This window comes from Aptenodytes patagonicus, chromosome 2 (assembly GCF_965638725.1).
Source record: "Aptenodytes patagonicus chromosome 2, bAptPat1.pri.cur, whole genome shotgun sequence".
NCBI lineage: Eukaryota > Metazoa > Chordata > Aves > Sphenisciformes > Spheniscidae > Aptenodytes > Aptenodytes patagonicus.
In genome coordinates this window covers 61,453,533-61,470,746 of record NC_134950.1, presented here as the reverse complement: position 1 = coordinate 61,470,746, position 17,214 = coordinate 61,453,533, and the positions used below count along the sequence as shown (strand labels likewise).

Sequence of the window (17,214 nt, the reverse complement as noted above, 5' to 3'; positions counted from 1 at the left end):
TATTATTATATTATTTTTATTACATTATTATTGCTATTATTATTTTATTTCAATTATTAAACTGTTTTTATCTCAACCTGAGAGTTTTTTCTCCCTTCTACTCTTCCAATTCTCTCCCCCATCCCACCAGGGGTGGGGGGGGAGGAGGAGTGAGCAAGCGGCTGTGTGGTACTCAGTTGCCAACTGAGGTTAAACCACACCACCAAGTAAGGTTTTAAGACTTGAAATGTGTGTGGTAAGGATTTTCAAAATTTTCCTTTTTGTTTCTGTCCTGGTTTCAGCTGGGATAAAGTTAATTTTCTTCCTAGTAGCTGGTACAGTGCTGTGTTTTGTATTTAGGACGAGAATAATGTTGATTACACACTGATATTTTAGTTGTGGCTGAGCAGTGCTTACACTAGGTCAAGGACTTTTCAGCTTCTCATACTGCCCTGCCAGCGAGGTGCTGGAGGTGCACAAGAAGATGGGAGGAGGCACAGCCAGGACAGCTGACCTAAACTGGCCAAAGGGATATTCCATACCACATGATGTCATGCTGAACAAAATCTGGGGAAGTTGCCTGGGGGTGGGGTGGGGCCACTGCTGGCAAACTGGCTGGGCATCGGTCAATGGGTGGTGAGCAATTGCATTGTGCATCACTCGTTTTGCATATTCTTTTATCATTATTATTAATTTCCCTTCCTTTTCTGTCCTATTAAATTGTCTTTATCTCAACCCACGAGTTTTAACTTTTTTCCAATTCTCTCCTCCATCCCACTGGGCGGGGAGTGAGCAAACGGCTGTGTGGTGTTTAGCTGCCTGCCAGGTTAAACCACGACAGCCTTATAGAAGATGTCCATTCTTAACTGAGCATTGCACTTTATTTAAATTTCAGAGTTTCATTTATTGTACTAAAAATCACTGAAAAGTCAATAATAGCATATAGTTTGTGCAAAGCCTTCATTTTCTGAAAGAATACTTTGTACCAATGAAACTAGCTGCAGAAACCTACAGCTTTCAAGATGCATTTGCCCTTTGTCTGTTTAATTGAAAACAAGAATGTCAGAGGTGGTGAAATCAGTTAAGATGATTTCTATTGACCAGGAAGGAGAAAGTTGCACATTTTTGCTGCTTCTTCATGGTATCCTACCACCTTCAGTATTTTTGCAGGCATTTTGCTGAGTTGGGAAAGAGTGAATGAGGCGGTAAAAAAAAATACCTCCACCGCTCTGTTTCAGCTGTCAATCATCAGGGCCACTAAGGCTAGATGTTCACCCTTCAGGCAGTTCTGTGACTGCAGCTCAAAATGAGCCCTGTCTAAGCAGAAACATACAATTATTCCAATCAAGTTATTCCTAGGCTACACAATACAATTACCCAGCTTAATTTGGAAGATGAATTAATTGAAGGATGATTTTCTTTCTTTGCATAGAAAGTCCCTGTGTAGGATATCCATAAAGGAAAGTTGAACACTTGATTTTCATGCCACAGCATCTAAGAGAATCTCTATTTTAATCAGAAACAGACTTCGTTTCAGTTCTTTCTTTTTAGGGAGAGGAGGAGGTTTTAACACTGCAAATCAGTTCTTATATTAGCACAGAATCAATATGTAAAAGTGGAAAGACAAAAGTGATGCTTTGTCAAAGTTTTTCTTTTTTTCTCCTCTTCCACAGATGAAAATTGATTGAAAGAAGGGTTCAGCATGAATTGCTCCACATTGTTATCTCTTGTGTTGATGCTGGTTCGACTTTGGCCTTGCTGTCCAAGCATGCAGAACCGCAGCGCTCAAAACACAGATCAGTCTTTCACAGCAGTTCAAAGAGTGAAACATGGCTGGGTATGGGAGCCACTTTTTGCAACTGAGGAACAGACTTCAGTGGTGCCTGTGTATGTTGGACAGGTATGATAAGTAATGATTCAAGGACAATACAAGTTTAAATTTAGCATTGCTGATTAGCAGCTTACTACCTTGACTTGGAAGACCAAGCATCTCCAGTGACCTGAAAATATCAAGAAAGGTAGAAAGAGGAGCTCAGGGAGCTGTAATTAGGCAGCACAACATCTCTCCTTTCCTGTGACCTGACTTAGGGTCAGAGAACTCCAAGAGCTGGAGGTCGTAGCAGTACCAAGGACCTTCCTTCACCTAGATCTGCTGTCAAGGAAACTCCACATTCACTTTGTTACTAAAACTACTTCCATACACAGCAGATGAAGGTATCAAGCTGAAAAGTTCCTTTCTGTCTTCTTGAAAGTTAAGGACTCATTTATCAACATCTGGCAATTTGCTTGTGCTATTTTTGGCAGTGCATCAAAGCAGCCATACTGAGTGCAGTGTAGTTTACAAACAGTATTTAGCATGATTTTCTATTACACTAAGTAGCAGCTGATTTACCCCTCATTAATTTTTAATGAAGCAGATTAATACCAAATCCTTTTACCACTGAGAAACTACAGGGATCTGCATGGTCCATTAGATTAACGTAGGTTTAGCACGAGCAATTATTTTTCACCCTCCTTTAAAAATGTGCTTTAAGATAATTGTCTTAATGAGGCTTCATCTGCCCCTTTCTTCTCTCTCTCCTTACTATTATTATTGTTATTATTATTATTTATTATTATTATTTATTTTTGTATGCTAGAAGTAATTGTAATCTTGAGATCTAGTTTTCTTTTCTTTAAGGCACTTTCTAGATGAATGAACCAAAATAAGTTTAACTGCTAATTAACTAGCACTAAAATTTAATTGGGCCCAAAGGGTGAAGTGCTCAAAATTCATTAATTACTTTTTCACAGCCCCTTCAAAGTAGCTACTATGGAAGTGTGATATCTCACTTCTGAAAGAACAAAAGTAGACATACTCATTTTTTAATTATTATTGCTTTTCCCATAGCTGGAAAACAGTTTCCTGTAAAGAAACTTCATAAATGTGATATATTTTCATACAGCTTTAGAAAATTTTCATAATCTTGCCTTTCTATTTCTCACAGGTAAACTATGGGGAATTTTTATTGAAGATTATGGTTAATTTATTGCGATCTAACCATTGTCTAATCAGACATATTTACTTGTGTCTTTTATTGAGAAGAATATGCTCTTCTTTCAGTAAATGAAGTGATAGTCTATGATCAACACATGAATTTTTAGTAAATAAGGCCCTGAAGGAAACTGCATCAACGAAAATACAAAGGTAGACAGTCTCTGTTTTTAAGTCACTATTCCATATAAACTTCTTTTCACAATCAGATTCAGAGCTCAGTCTTCAAATTTCATTTAACATAGACTCATGAATCCTTTTCATTTAACGTGTTTAAGATAAAGAAATGTGTCCATCAGCACTGCAATGACAGACATATGAGTGCAAGTACATAAATTCTTGTTCCCAGTTCTCATTGCATAGTATTCTTTTGCATCTAGCTTAATAAAACAAGTAAACCGAGAACCTTCAGTTCTTACTTTCTCAGCAAATGTCATCTGTAAGAGACCTCTCATTTAACATGGTCAAGGTCATGAAAATCTTTTGAGGATAAATGAGTCTGAGTGAAGTGGTTCAACACTTGGTTATGTCTAAACTTGGTTATGTTACTTCATACACAGGTTATGTCTAAACAGCTAGTCCGAGGCATGCTTCCAGTCTCTAAGGGTTTGATGCACTCTGTGATCACATCTGAACCCCATCTTAGGTTAAAGATCTATATATTCATCACCTTTCCCATGCCTGGGGTTCATGACAAGGAAACCAAGATTTATGGATCAAAAAGAATCTGTGGTGTCCCTTAGCCAGATGCCAAATTTAGATGGTGTTAAAACGAGTTCAACCAGACTGCTCATAAAGGGGTGAACCTGCCCCATGTTTTGCACACAACTACTTATGTTGAAAACATTTGACTTTAAGTTGTTCATATTTTAAATGGTTCTAACCTCCCTAGCCTTGAAAATTCTATCTCTTGTATTGGCAAGGGGAATTAACTCTGTATAATTTAGGGCTTAAATACTCTGACACAACTCAGAGCAGGAACTCAAAACTGTTCCTCATATCTCAGAGCAGTGTTCCAGTCACATTCTGAATAAACTATCTATTTGATGCATGCAGACAATTATGCGTTATGAAAATCTTCAAAAGGCATGGGCATTGTTCCAAAGAAAAGTTAAAATGATTTTTGCAACTTCAGAAGCTATTGCAAAATATGTTGAGTAGATCCAATAGGGAAATGTGCCCTTTACACCCCATAGTTACTTCTTTACTACTCTGTGGCCTCATATTCTACACTGAGCTGTAAGGTCAATAAGCATGAAGCAAAACAGTGAGATTATTGAAGTCAACAGGTAGACATATTTGCATTTAAAACCTGCTGCTTTGTAGGAGAAGCAAGTTGACTAAAACTTTTTTTTTTTTTTTTTTAACATTGGATTTTTCAATGATTATTCAGGCTCTTAGAGTTTTTTACAACTTTTGTTCTAAACCCAAAATAAATAAAGAAAACAGTAGAGAATTAATGATATGATAGAAATTGCTGTTCCCATAAAATTCAACTGTGGATGCTTGACATGTTAAGAAATTAAGTTATTGTTATTAAAAAAGTACTGTTATATATTGTTTACATTAACAGAACTATTTCTTTGGCATGAACAAATGCAGCTGGACCGCAATGGTCTCCAGGGCTCAGCTTCATCAGAGGAATCATCACCATAAAGTTCATCTTAACAAGACAACAGAGGATGCATATCATCCTGGAAGGAAATGGAAAATGCCTATCAATTTATTTCAGAATAAATAATACAAGCTTATACCATAGAATGGCTTTTCATCTCTTTAATATTTCAACAGAAATAGAACACCATCTCTCATATTTACACTTAGTATTGCTGAGTACAAAAAAAATACATAAAACTTACAAAGTACACTTGTGATTTGTAATAATAAAAAATTTAGATAATGTTTAATGACCTTTGCATCATTTTCAGCAGAAGTTTATGGGAGCTGATAAAGCAATGAACTAAAGTAAGTACTTACATTAATTCCCTTCACTTTGAAGTGGCTGAAGCAACTTTTTTCAGGTTTACCATGCATTTATATGCCTGTTATATCAATACTTTAAAACTGAGCTATGACTGGTTAAAAATGTGACAGTACCCTCTTTTAAATATTAGTACCCAAGAAGGCTCACTAGTGACAGGGTTCATTGTGGAATGAAAACAAACAAAGCCTAAAATGAATGTTCCAAAACTTTATTCCTCCCAAAACGTGGCTTATTTTTCTGTTTTGTACTTGCAGCTGAAATCAGATTTAGACAAGCAGGATGGCAACCTAAAATACATTTTGACTGGGGAGGGAGCTGGAAGCATTTTTATTATTGAAAATAATGGCAAAATTTACGTGACACAAAAGCTGGATCGTGAAAAGAAACCATTCTACACTCTAAGAGCACAAGCAATTAACAGGAGCACTCAGCTTCCTGTTGAACCTGCATTAGAATTTGTTATCAAGGTTCGAGATGTCAATGATCATGAACCACAGTTCTTGGATGGACCTTATGTGGCCACTGTTCCAGAGATGTCACCTGAAGGTATGACATGCTGTGAACCAAACTCTTTATTTCCTGATTTTTTTCTGGATAACTATATTGATATAAAATCTTAATAGCATATTTTATAGACTGTCTTTCAGTGAGAAGGAAGCAAACTATTTTATAAGCTTGGAAATTTGCAAAGGTATATGCTTAAACTGAAGGTTGTGCATACCTCTATTTAACATCCTTGCCTTTAAATATTTAGGTACCTACATGTATCCAAGTCCTTTTACAGAATCTGGATACATGCTTGGATTGACTATAGAGTGTTGTCTTTCCCATCAGTGATTCAGCCTTGAAATTGGTACTTGTTTAAAAATATAACATTACCATTCGAAATAGGTAGACTACTATAGCCTGTTGATACTGCAAAGGAGATTTGGGGCTAACAGATTTCAATACTTTTTCAATCAGTATAGCACCGTAGTCTATAGAAAATTGTTCAGTGTGTGATTATTGTTACAACCTGTCAGCTCTTCAGGCTTCTACCAATCTGAAAGAAAAATACTGTGCATGTAAACTTTAAAGTCCTCTGACTTCAGTTGATTCTTTTAAGGATATAAATATAAGCTTGGTTGAACTGAAAAGCACTCAACAGCATCCTTCAGTCTACTCTGATTCTGCTTAATAATTAAACAATATGTCTTCATTATACGCTGTGTAGTATAAATCATATTGTACTGTAAATGGAAAAGAATCACATTCACTTCACAGGCACTCACCATTTCCCCCCCAAAGATAGGGATAATTTCCTTCCTGTAAGTAATGGGTTCAGAACAGGAATGGTATGAAGCTGATGTGGGGCTGCTGTGATGACCACCCTCACACCATGTATGATCCCTACCTATTTACACTGCCAAGCCTCTTTGCTGTCAGTCAGTTTCTCTTTGTTTGGATTAGATGGTGTGCAGTGAAGGACTGCCTTCTGATTGCCTAAACACATGAATTTTAATTTTCCTGTCAAGAGGAACAACTTAAACCCTGCACCTCTTCTTTCCCACCTGCACACGATCAAACAGACCTGTACTAGGATCTGTCATGTATCTGCAAACTTAATACAAAAAATATGAAGCAAAGTCAACATCTGACAAATACAGGTTTATACATACATATATGTGTATATACACATATGTATATGCAATGTGTATACACATACATTTAAATCGTTAAAAATAAAAAAGTGTGAATGCAGCCGACATAAACAAGCATGTTATAGATAGTTATCTTCAAATAATTAGCTTCAAAATCAAAGGAAAACTGGATTCTTTATATCTTACAGAAAGAATCCCAGTAATCTTTTAAATTCGTACCCCTATGTCTTTTAGTTATTTCTATTGCAAATAATATTGAAAAGAAATTCAAATATTGTGCTACTATAAACTGTATGAATTAATGAGGTCATTAACATAATATAATCAGTGATCATAAAAGTTAATAAAAACTATGTTACTTTCAGCATTACCCATTCAACTTTTAGGGCAGATTCAGTGAATCTTTCACAGGGAGCTGTAAACTTTAGCTTTTTCTGCCAGCCTGGATAGGAGTTTCAAGAAAAGGATATTAATGCCTGAGGTTTAATCAAAAGTGGGGTTAGTATCCTAATTTCTGCCAGGAAGCAGTAGCTCACCATTACTACCAGCAGTAGGTACAGAAGACATCCATTTAATCAACTTATTTCCTAGTCACCCTGCTTATACCACCTTCAACCAGGGAAAATCACTTTTGGGTGTATGATTGTTTCTTCACTGCTACTTTCTTCCATTCAGACACACTTATTTGTCTCAAGACTTCTGCATCTGAGCTCTTGGTCAAATAACTTTTCCTAACTCAAACATTTGCTTGTTCAGAGGATACAGAATTCTAGCATTTGCATCTTGTTCATTCACTCAAGTTTGGAGGCAAGAAGACAGGTGCCTTGTCAGGGACCTTTGCAATTTTTTTTATATTCTCACAGTAATAATGGGCATAGTTCATTGTCTAGAATTACCTGGGTATTTTTATCTGGGATTGCACAGATTTAGGACTTTGACAATGTCCTTTTTTCTTTTCCTTTTTTTTTCATTTTTTTTCCCCCCTGTGGTAAAGTGTTGTTTATGAGGCATTTGGTCTCTTATAAAAATGTTTTTAAAATAACTAATACTTTAGTATGGCTGGATTTATACTCACACAGACCTGTAACCATTCACAGAAGTATATAAAGAATTGACTTAGGGATTCCTTCTATTTTATCTTCCTGTCTTAATGATGAGCTCCTGTCTTAATGATGGCTATATGGGAAAAAAAAAAAAAAAGTTAGTTAGGGCAGTACTTATGGCCAAAAACGACAGTAGTAATATTTTCCTGTATACCTCTGTTTCTCACCTGAAACCATCAGCAAGCAGGTGGCAGATGAGAAGTTTCAATCCATATTGACTTGAGTTGGCTATAAACTGATACCTTAAAAATGAAAGGCTCAGCAGTCTTTATCCAATCTCTTGTGTCATCTGTTATATATTTAAATTCCTAAAATACTGTATCACTTCAGCATAAAATTAAACTGCAAAAAACTTAATTTATTTTGTGATATTCCTGTAAGATTATAAAAAAAAAAAAATTCTAGTAAAATGTAGAAATATAAGAAATGAAAAAAAAAAAAAATCAGAAGTAACACCACCTCCCATTTGTCAGAATGGGTGAAAAATAAAACAAGAACCCTGTGTGCCTCCTCTCTCAGACACAGACTACCTGAAAGAGTAAACTCACAGATTTGCAATCATCCAGTGTATGATATATGAATCTAAGTCAGTCCTATGAATCTTGAAATAGTTTCTACACCGCTTCTTCTACATTTAACATCTCTAGCACTAATACCATAGCTACTTCAGAGATCATTCTTTCACCTACTTCTTCCATGTAGACACTGCTACACTGCTGGCATACTAATGTGTATGTCTGGCATATAGAATGTAAGTGGAATGGTATATAATAGTATATACCTTAACAGTGATCAGCTCCAATGAAACAGCTGAGCCACACCATGAGGACTTCTCTGGGCTTGCTTACCCTGCTTCTCAAAGGGTAGGGACTGCACTTCTGAGGTGAAACCTCTTTCAGTGTACATCCTAAAGCATTAATCCTTACAAGGAAATTTCTAACCTCCCGGTAGATAGAAACAGTAACCAACTACAATTTGCAGCGTTGATACCGTAATAGTTATATCAGTGCTTTTTTCCCAGTAAAATAGAACATCTTCTTGCATAGTAAGGGATGTAGACAAGAATTAGTTTAAATGATAATCTGCAATAGAGAGACTTTGCCTTTGCTCTGTTTCAGAGCTCTCTAGCAGCAGTTCAGCTCACTTATGCTAGACCTGGGATCTCCTAGTAGTTTCCTCATAGAAAACATGCTCAGGCAGCGTGGTCACTACTGGGAAAGCAGTTCACTGTTAGTGAACATTTTATCTGGAACTAAGAATGCAAGGAGAGAATAATTCACAGCTGGCCACTTGCCTCAGAGAAACACAGAAAAACAGAAAATAGGCACAGATAATTTTGCCTAAAGTTAGGTACAAATATCAGTATATATATACTAATGTGCCAACAAATTAGAATACATTTTATTTCTTTTTTAGCTCTCTTTTATGTTCAGTACTAAATTTTATTAGGATTTGATATGCAAATGTCACAGTAAATGAAAAGTGTGTCAGCAAATGGACTCTCTTCTGAGAACACAGGGCTGTGGTTTTCCCTCAGGCATTTGGTACAATTTTACATTAAGTGTCTTCCATATAGCTGTTAAATTTGTACAAATGCAGTATATCTGATGGAACGGTTAAGAGTCAGATACAATAATATATCAGTACTTAATGGTTTTATAGGTTTCAAGCTCTAGTTAGAAAAATGAATAACTATTTGCCATATGAGGGCCTTACAGTTTACCTAATGGGCTGCGATATATAAGTGGCACTACTATGTTTTGCCCAAGAAGGGTAAAACCAAGGCTTGCAGGAATACAAAGAAAAATCTTATACAGCAACCAGCAAAATGTAGTTTGCCTTAAATAAAGCTAATAAAAAGCAAAAAATGTGTAAGCATGTTTACTATCCAGCTTAAGACATTACTGTGTATATAAAACATGTATTCGGGGCTAAACCTTATATCAACATCACACAGACTCCCATATTCAAAAACGCGTATTTGAAAGCCCACAGACATATTCAGTTAATTTGTCTCTGCCATGATATCCATTTTCACATAAATCTTGTGAAACTGTATCATGGTTGGATTGTCAATTATATCATGTCATGGCTGGACTGTCAAGAGGTGGGGTTTTGGGGTTTTGTTGTTTGCTTGTTTGTTTGGGGGTGTTATGTGTTAATTGATCGTTTTAAAAGATATTCTTTGTATCTGAACAATTATTCTTCTCCCAACCATGGAGTTACAAAAAAATGGCTTTTTGGAGGTTTTGAGTACGTAATATTAACATTGTAATTTCTATCGCTCAAATACAAATGTCTAGGTAAACATGATTCCATTCAACAAATGGCTCGCTTTGTCTACTGTAGGTTGAATGTATAAAGAAATACATGCTTCATGGCAGTGAAAAATTAAAAACTGAAAAAGTATTCGAAACCCAGGATAACATTTTTCTTCTGCTTATTACATAGTCCATATTTAATGTAGAGGTTCATATAGTGATCATGAAATCTTTGTCCTAAAAAAATGTGTGGTCTCCTGCCACCCCAGTTTAAAAATAGTCTTCCTCCTGAGAGTGCAGGAGATCTGTTATTGCTTTCCTCCAGTTCGGCTCCCTCTTTACGAGATGCCCCTTGCCTGCTCACCTTTCCATTATATCCACCAGCTGCATCTCACTGAGCCCAACTGGGCAAATTCCATGCTTCTGCCTTCTGCTATACTCTGGAAGAGTCAACAGGCAAGCAGAAAAGTAGGCTGGGGCTTAGAGAAGCAGCAAATGCTGGTTTAGATTCAGCATTTCTTTCTAAAGGTTAGAAACTGTATAGAAAATAAATCTACCTTTAAATGAGTGAGATGCAAAAAACTGTAATGATAACTTTGCAGTCCTATATTTCTTGGATTTTATTCCTGATTTATTAAATATGGTGCTTTAAACAAGTCAATTTCTAAATGTAGTTGTGAGCACTTGGGTTTATTTAGAAGAAAATGGCATGTATAACAGACTGTATCTATTAGATTATTCACAGTTCTTGATCCCTTCCTAACTAGCACTTCATTTTTTTTCCAAAGCAACTGCATTCTCATCATGCAAAATTATCTTCGAGGATGAATTTCCTGTATTAGTTAGAACAGTTTCCATAGACCATAGCTGATACGAAGTAAACAGTTGTGTAGCTGAGGATTTCCTTTACCCTTCAGTCTTATAAAAAAATACTGTTATTTCTGAAGCATGTATGTGCAGATTAAATATTAGTCTGTCATTTTATCTTTAAATTTCTTCAAAGCAATAAGGAACAGTATATATATATGTATACATCTATACACGCACCTAATACACACCTAAATGTCAGAAGTTTTGTATTGTAAGTATGTTTTGAATGACATATAACTCCAAAAGTTGGTGGCATTTAATAATATTTTAGTGTACCTCTACTCTGAGAGAAGATAACATGCATTATAGAATCACTTGGAGTGCTGCTGAATAAATTGAGAGAAAATGCAAAAAATATTTTTTTAAATAATCAAAATATTTAATTCAGCATAACCTTATATGAGAAAGCCTTCTTCATTTCTATTTAAAAATAAAGCAAACTGCTAGAAAACTCAGAAATTAATATATATGTTTTATGGGGGATAAGTATTAACTTTGAGTTTGCCGTAAAAAAGGTGTTTCTGGTCTAGCGCCTTCCGCTCCATCATTTTTTCTTTTCTCCTCCAGCATAACTACACAGCTATATTGGTAAGCAGGTGCAACCATACAAACGTATGTCAGAAAGTTTTAGAAAGTAGCTTGGTTTCCCTCTGTTCCTCATGAGAAGTGATATTTGTATTCTTATGCAGAACCTAGGTGAGGAAAAAAGACAAAAATAATGATTACCTTACAAAATGATGCTACTGTGAATATTTTCTCTTAAAGGACAATCATCACTGATGGTGCCATGAGATTGCTGTCAATCTTGTATCTATGATATAACCAGCTTCCAGCCAGAGACAAAATCAAGCTCTGCAGATTGATTCTGCTGTGTCTTTTGCACTGGGGATTCTGCCGTGACTCTTGCACTGGGACAGGCTCATAAAGACTCAAGGATAAAAAATGTTATCAGAGCCTTGTTATACTTCTTGGCTGCTTTACTTGCTAACAATTAATTTCTTTATCATCAGCGGACCTACTGGTGATAGTGGCTGTGTTTTCTTATTCCCATGGGAAACTTCCATAAAATACTTTGAAGAATACACAAGGGGAGGAGAAACAATTTGTTGTACTCCACATATCAGAAATTAGGGGAAAAGGCATACAATACGTAGTAATTTAAGCAACATAAATACAGTGCTGAAAAGTCATATGCTATTTATTTTTATTTTAATTGAAAATTTGAATGCAACAAGAACAGTTGCTGAGAAAATATTTTCTCTTTTTAATGATAAATTTTAGAAGGTGCCATTTGTTCCTGTAAATTTTCAGGACTGTTTGCTAATATAACTGGTATATTAAAAGGCTTTTAAAGAGTTTATGTTTTGTAATTATGAGATAATTTATACAAGAAGAAAATAAACATAATCTTTTTTTTTTTTTTTCCTTGAGGTACTTCGGTTACACAGGTAACAGCTACAGATGGTGATGATCCTTCTTATGGGAATAGTGCCCGTCTGCTTTACAGTCTCATTCAGGGACAGCCTTATTTTTCTGTGGAGCCAAAGACAGGTACTACAAATGACCTTGTAACTTGAAAACATTCATAAACTAACATAAAATGGATGCAAGCAAAAATGTCTGTCTTCATTTCAACACAAAGATCAGCTGATACGGCCCTACACTGGTACATCTTTGCATAGTTCCCAGATCTAAAAAAACCCTATCAATTCTTTCTTTTCCATAGGAAGCTGAAATTCTTTCTCTCTAGAGACTCAATTCATTTAGAAAATTATCTTGCTAAAGAGAAGAGTTGGATTCTGAGTACTCCATCCAAAAAATGGACCTAGGAACGTTTCTGGCTTAACAGCTCTACGACTCATTATGTGACATTACTATCTCTATGTTGGAGAAACCATGGATATATGACATCCCTCCAAAATCCTGATGTCTAGGGAAGAAAGAAGGTTATATATGGTGGAGGAGATATATGGTGTGTTCTGCTCCCCAGAACTCTAAGTATGCAGAATGGATCTGTCATACAGCATAGATGTTGCCATGAGTACTAATTCCCAGTATTAGGACAGTTGTGCTGTGCATGGTCTAGAATGTAAATTCATAACTGTGTCCAATGATGCTTTTATACCCATATTATATGGCCAAACGTTGGGAAAAAATTGGGCTATTATATGTTATTATATTATGCTTTTCATTTTTAGGGGTCATCAGAATGGCTTCCCAAATGGATAGAGAAACAAAAGATCAGTATTTGGTCATCATCCAAGCCAAAGATATGGTTGGGCAAGCAGGGGCATTTTCAGCAACAGCCACTGTTACCATCAACCTCTCTGACATCAATGACAATCCACCCAAATTTCAACAGCGTGAGTATAGGCTACTTACAGTGGTTGAAGTTTTGAGGAAATTCAGATCTAGTGTAGCTCTATTAAGTTCACTCGTAGGTCTTTTCAGAAGAGGTCTGTGCTTTAACTTCAGTGTACAGATTTAAATAAAAATAAAATTTAAAAAATCCCACATAAAAGCTCAAAACTGAAGAGGAAAAGAAGACCTATCATTACAAAAGACCTCAGGCCTGCTGTTTTTATTGCTAGGCTTTGGAGACAAATGGCTTACTAAACTGCTTTCCATATAGTTTGCCCTACCTAAGCCTAAAATCTGGGCAATGGGATATTTAGTACCATTTTCACTCTCTTTCTTTCTTTTTCTCCTCTCTTCATTCTTTGCTGACAGACACTGTAAATTTTTTGGCAAAGGATGTGACCTCTGTCCAGGGAGTTTCTAGCAGACATGGGAGCTGCTAGCTGGGCTGTCAGGAAGAACTAGTGAAATGCAGCTGGGAAGTGCTGCCCTCCACTGTTTTTTCACCCTGTTGGTTCTCCTTAGCTCTTTATTTACTGCTAAAGTGGGGCTGAGAGAGGAGGACTCCCGAGTGGAAAGCTTGTCATCCCCTGCCCCCAAGATCTATTCATTGCTGGATTAGATCCATTGCTCTAATAAAAGTTGGGGGCTTTCCCCAACTTTTTGAGAGCCTCAGGCCGTCATAGCTACAACAGCTATTAGCCATGGCAGATCACTAAACTGTGCCAGTATTTGTTTCTTTAGGACTCTACTATATGAGCGTCTCTGAAGAGGCTCCTGTGGGCACTACTGTAGGCAAAGTCTTTGCAGAAGACAGCGACATAGGGGAGAATGCAGCCATGAACTATTTCATTGAAGGAGATAGCTCAGATGTTTTTGGCATCATTACTAACAATGAGACTCAAGAAGGAATTATCTTATTAAAAAAGGTGAGATCTCAGAAAAAAATCTCTAAATACTGGAAAGAATCTCCTCAAGCAAGCTGGATATTTAAAAAAGACCCATTGCTTTGGATTCTACTATGATTTTTTTCTTCTGGCTTTGTGATTTGATTGAGATATTAAGAGGATAAAAAGAAACATGCTTTTCTTTCTGTTTACTTTTTTTGACTTATTCCTGTTACTTCTGAATACAATAGTGGCAGTCAAAGTATCTTAATGTCATTCCCAGCTGCGCAACACAGTGTATCCCATTGTGAGAAAATGTTCTCTCTCTTCTGTGTATCATCTGTAAAATCTTTGTCAATAAATTGTACACAATATTTCCTCACTTCCAACACCTCCTGTTAAACTTAACTGAAGCCAGAATGTATTACGGTATTAGATAGACAGTGGAGTTTTTGTTACGACATAGCTTTGAAAAGACACTAAATAAACTCAAAAAGATACCAGTTAATGAATTAAGATATTTAAGAGCCTTTGATGCTGTATGATTTATTTTGGAATCACATAAAAAGGTTTCTGGGTCATCTGGGTCATCATCTGAAATGATGATAGAGTTTGATAGTCTAGTGAAATCCAGGAGCCTGAAGAACTGAATGCTATATTTTTTTTTTCCTCCTATTTGGATTTATTACAATTCAGGAAGGTATTTATTTAGTATTTATTTTTTTAATTACAGAAGATAATGACTATCTAAAGTAATAATATAACTACGTGTTTATTAAACTCTCATTGTTGCCTTCTGGAATTTATTTCCTTTAGAGACTAAATTTTAACATACTCAGCTTAACCCCTACAGATTAATTGTTTCGCATTGTTTATATAAGAGTAAAGAATAGTGTTCAATAATGTTACATCTATGTTGGAAATGGAAGTACTAATAGAAGAAGTTGTTTTTCTTAGGGCTGACATTCTACGGGAAGACTTCTTTCACAGTGTTGTTTAACTATAACATTAAAGCCAGCCTACATGTGAAAGCAAAAAATGGCATAGCACAGTTTAATTGTAAACTGTTTTTAACATTAAAAAAGAAATCTTAGAAGTAACTACTTTTGAAACATTCCCAAAAGAAGGGTAGCACTATTTTGTCTTTTATCTCACACCACTTATTGAACTGTATTTAATTCAAATACAGAGAAAGAAATATTCCACATCTCACTCTCTTTCTTAACAGAGAGTGGATTATGAGAGCAAGAGGAGATACAGTATTCGAGCAAAAGTTGTGAACAGGTACATTGATGACCGTTTTCTGAAAGAAGGACCATTTGAAGACACAACCATTGTCAAAATCAATGTGGAAGATGCTGATGAACCTCCAGTTTTCACCTTTGAGAACTATGTGATGGAGATTGCTGAAGCGGCTGTGAGTGGCTCGTTGGTGGGCGTTGTAACTGCTAGAGATCCAGACAATGATGACTGCCCAGTCAGGTACCTAACTTAAGTGTGAACATGCCTCAAATATAAAAATAGTTGGAATTTCCAAAGGCTGTTTCTGTTCCTTACCTTGGCTCATGATTACAGTTAATCATGCTTTCATTGTGATAGCCTAGATTATTCTAGGTGTCATGGTTTAACCCTGGTAGGCAGCTAAGGACCACACAGCCACTCGCTCACTCCCCCAGCCAGTGGGATGCAGGAGAGTATTGGAAGGGTAAAACTGTGAAAACTCACTGAGTAAAGGCTGAGGTAAAGACAGTTTAATAATTTAAAAAAGAAGAAAAAAAGAAAACAACAAAGGGGAAAAAAAACCCACACCAAAACCCCAAGAAAAACAAGTGATGCAAAAAAACCCCAAAAAATTGCTCACTACCAGCTGGCCAATACCCAACCAGTCCTTGACCAATAGCAGCCCTGGCCAACCTCCACCTCTCCCAGTTTTACTGCTGAGCACAACGTCATATGGTATGGACTATCTCTTTGATCAGCTGGGGTCAGCTGTGTCCCCTCCCAACTTCTTGTGCACCCCCAGCCTACTCGCTGGTGGGGCAGTGTAAGAAACAGAAAAGGCCTTGACTCTGTGTAGGCACTGCTCAGCAGTAGCAAAAACATCAGTGTGTTATCAACATTATTCTCATCCTAAATCCAAAACACAGCACTGTACCAGCTACTAGGAAGAAAATTAACTCTATCCCAGCCAGAACCAGTACACTAGGTTAAATCCTGCCCCCTAGCCTAAAATCTGAATAAATGACCTTTGTTTGTGCATCTTTGCAATCACTTTGAGATGGGGTAATATTTTAAAGAGTAGCCTGGAAGAGGCTGTGCATAACAGCAGAGCTAGGGTACTGCAGCCAAACCTGTAAGTAAGTGCCTGGAGGTGTTCCAGTCTGTTCCCAATAACTTCTGGAGATACGGAAGGATGGACTTACTGCTCGGAGGGAGACACAGAACAGCTCCACTGGCATCTGGTCAGCTCAGCATGACCAAATACAAGTTCCCTACATCTACCACAATTGCCCCATAGAGATTTTATATAAAAAGAGTCTCCCAGACTTTTAATTTTGCAAAATAATTTTGCTGTTTCTTAAGGGAGAAAACAGGTAATTAATCTTTAACAGGGGGGTTACATTTAAAATAGCTTCTTGAGTTACTTGACGTCACTGTGTACCGTGCAGTTTGGAAAATCTAGGATACAGGGACAAATGGATGAGACAAAATAACTTATGGTGTGTATATTAATTTAGCAGATTTCTAATAGCAGAAATATATATATATAGCTACCTATAGTTATGACTTCAGAAGTATAGCCAATGCAAGGCCATTTGCTATGATTTTGCATTCATTTACTGTTATTTAGTAAGCTAGTCATAAGTTAAATTAAATAAGAATAAATAAAAATACACATGTACTTCTTTTTTCTCAAAAAAAAGGGCTTGTTTTGTGGTTTATTTTGATGACTGCAGCATCTCCTGTGAAACATTGAAACACAGTGCATATCTATGACTTCTTAGTTTGAAATATTTTGATGGAACTTGCTACAAAGTGAATATGTCTGCACAGTCCCAAAACTGTGACACATATATTGCATCACTGAGGTTTTTTTA

The 17,214-nt window shown here is 36.4% G+C and overlaps 1 protein-coding gene across 3 annotated transcripts in view; it reads left to right on the top strand.

Annotated features, from left to right (window-relative positions):
* CDH19 (cadherin 19) overlaps window positions 1-17,214 on the top strand; it is a 124,313-nt gene that overhangs the window by 77,054 nt on the left and 30,045 nt on the right. For 2 of the 3 annotated variants that reach the window (XM_076330049.1, XM_076330050.1), the window contains exons 3-8: window positions 1,653-1,879; window positions 5,252-5,543; window positions 12,303-12,422; window positions 13,070-13,234; window positions 13,974-14,158; window positions 15,345-15,602. In XM_076330049.1, coding sequence (XP_076186164.1) covers window positions 1,682-1,879; window positions 5,252-5,543; window positions 12,303-12,422; window positions 13,070-13,234; window positions 13,974-14,158; window positions 15,345-15,602 — 1,218 coding nt within the window. In that variant the 5' untranslated portion in view covers window positions 1,653-1,681. The remainder of the gene's footprint in view (window positions 1-1,652; window positions 1,880-5,251; window positions 5,544-12,302; window positions 12,423-13,069; window positions 13,235-13,973; window positions 14,159-15,344; window positions 15,603-17,214) is intronic. The other variant, XM_076330051.1, reaches the window with a different exon arrangement.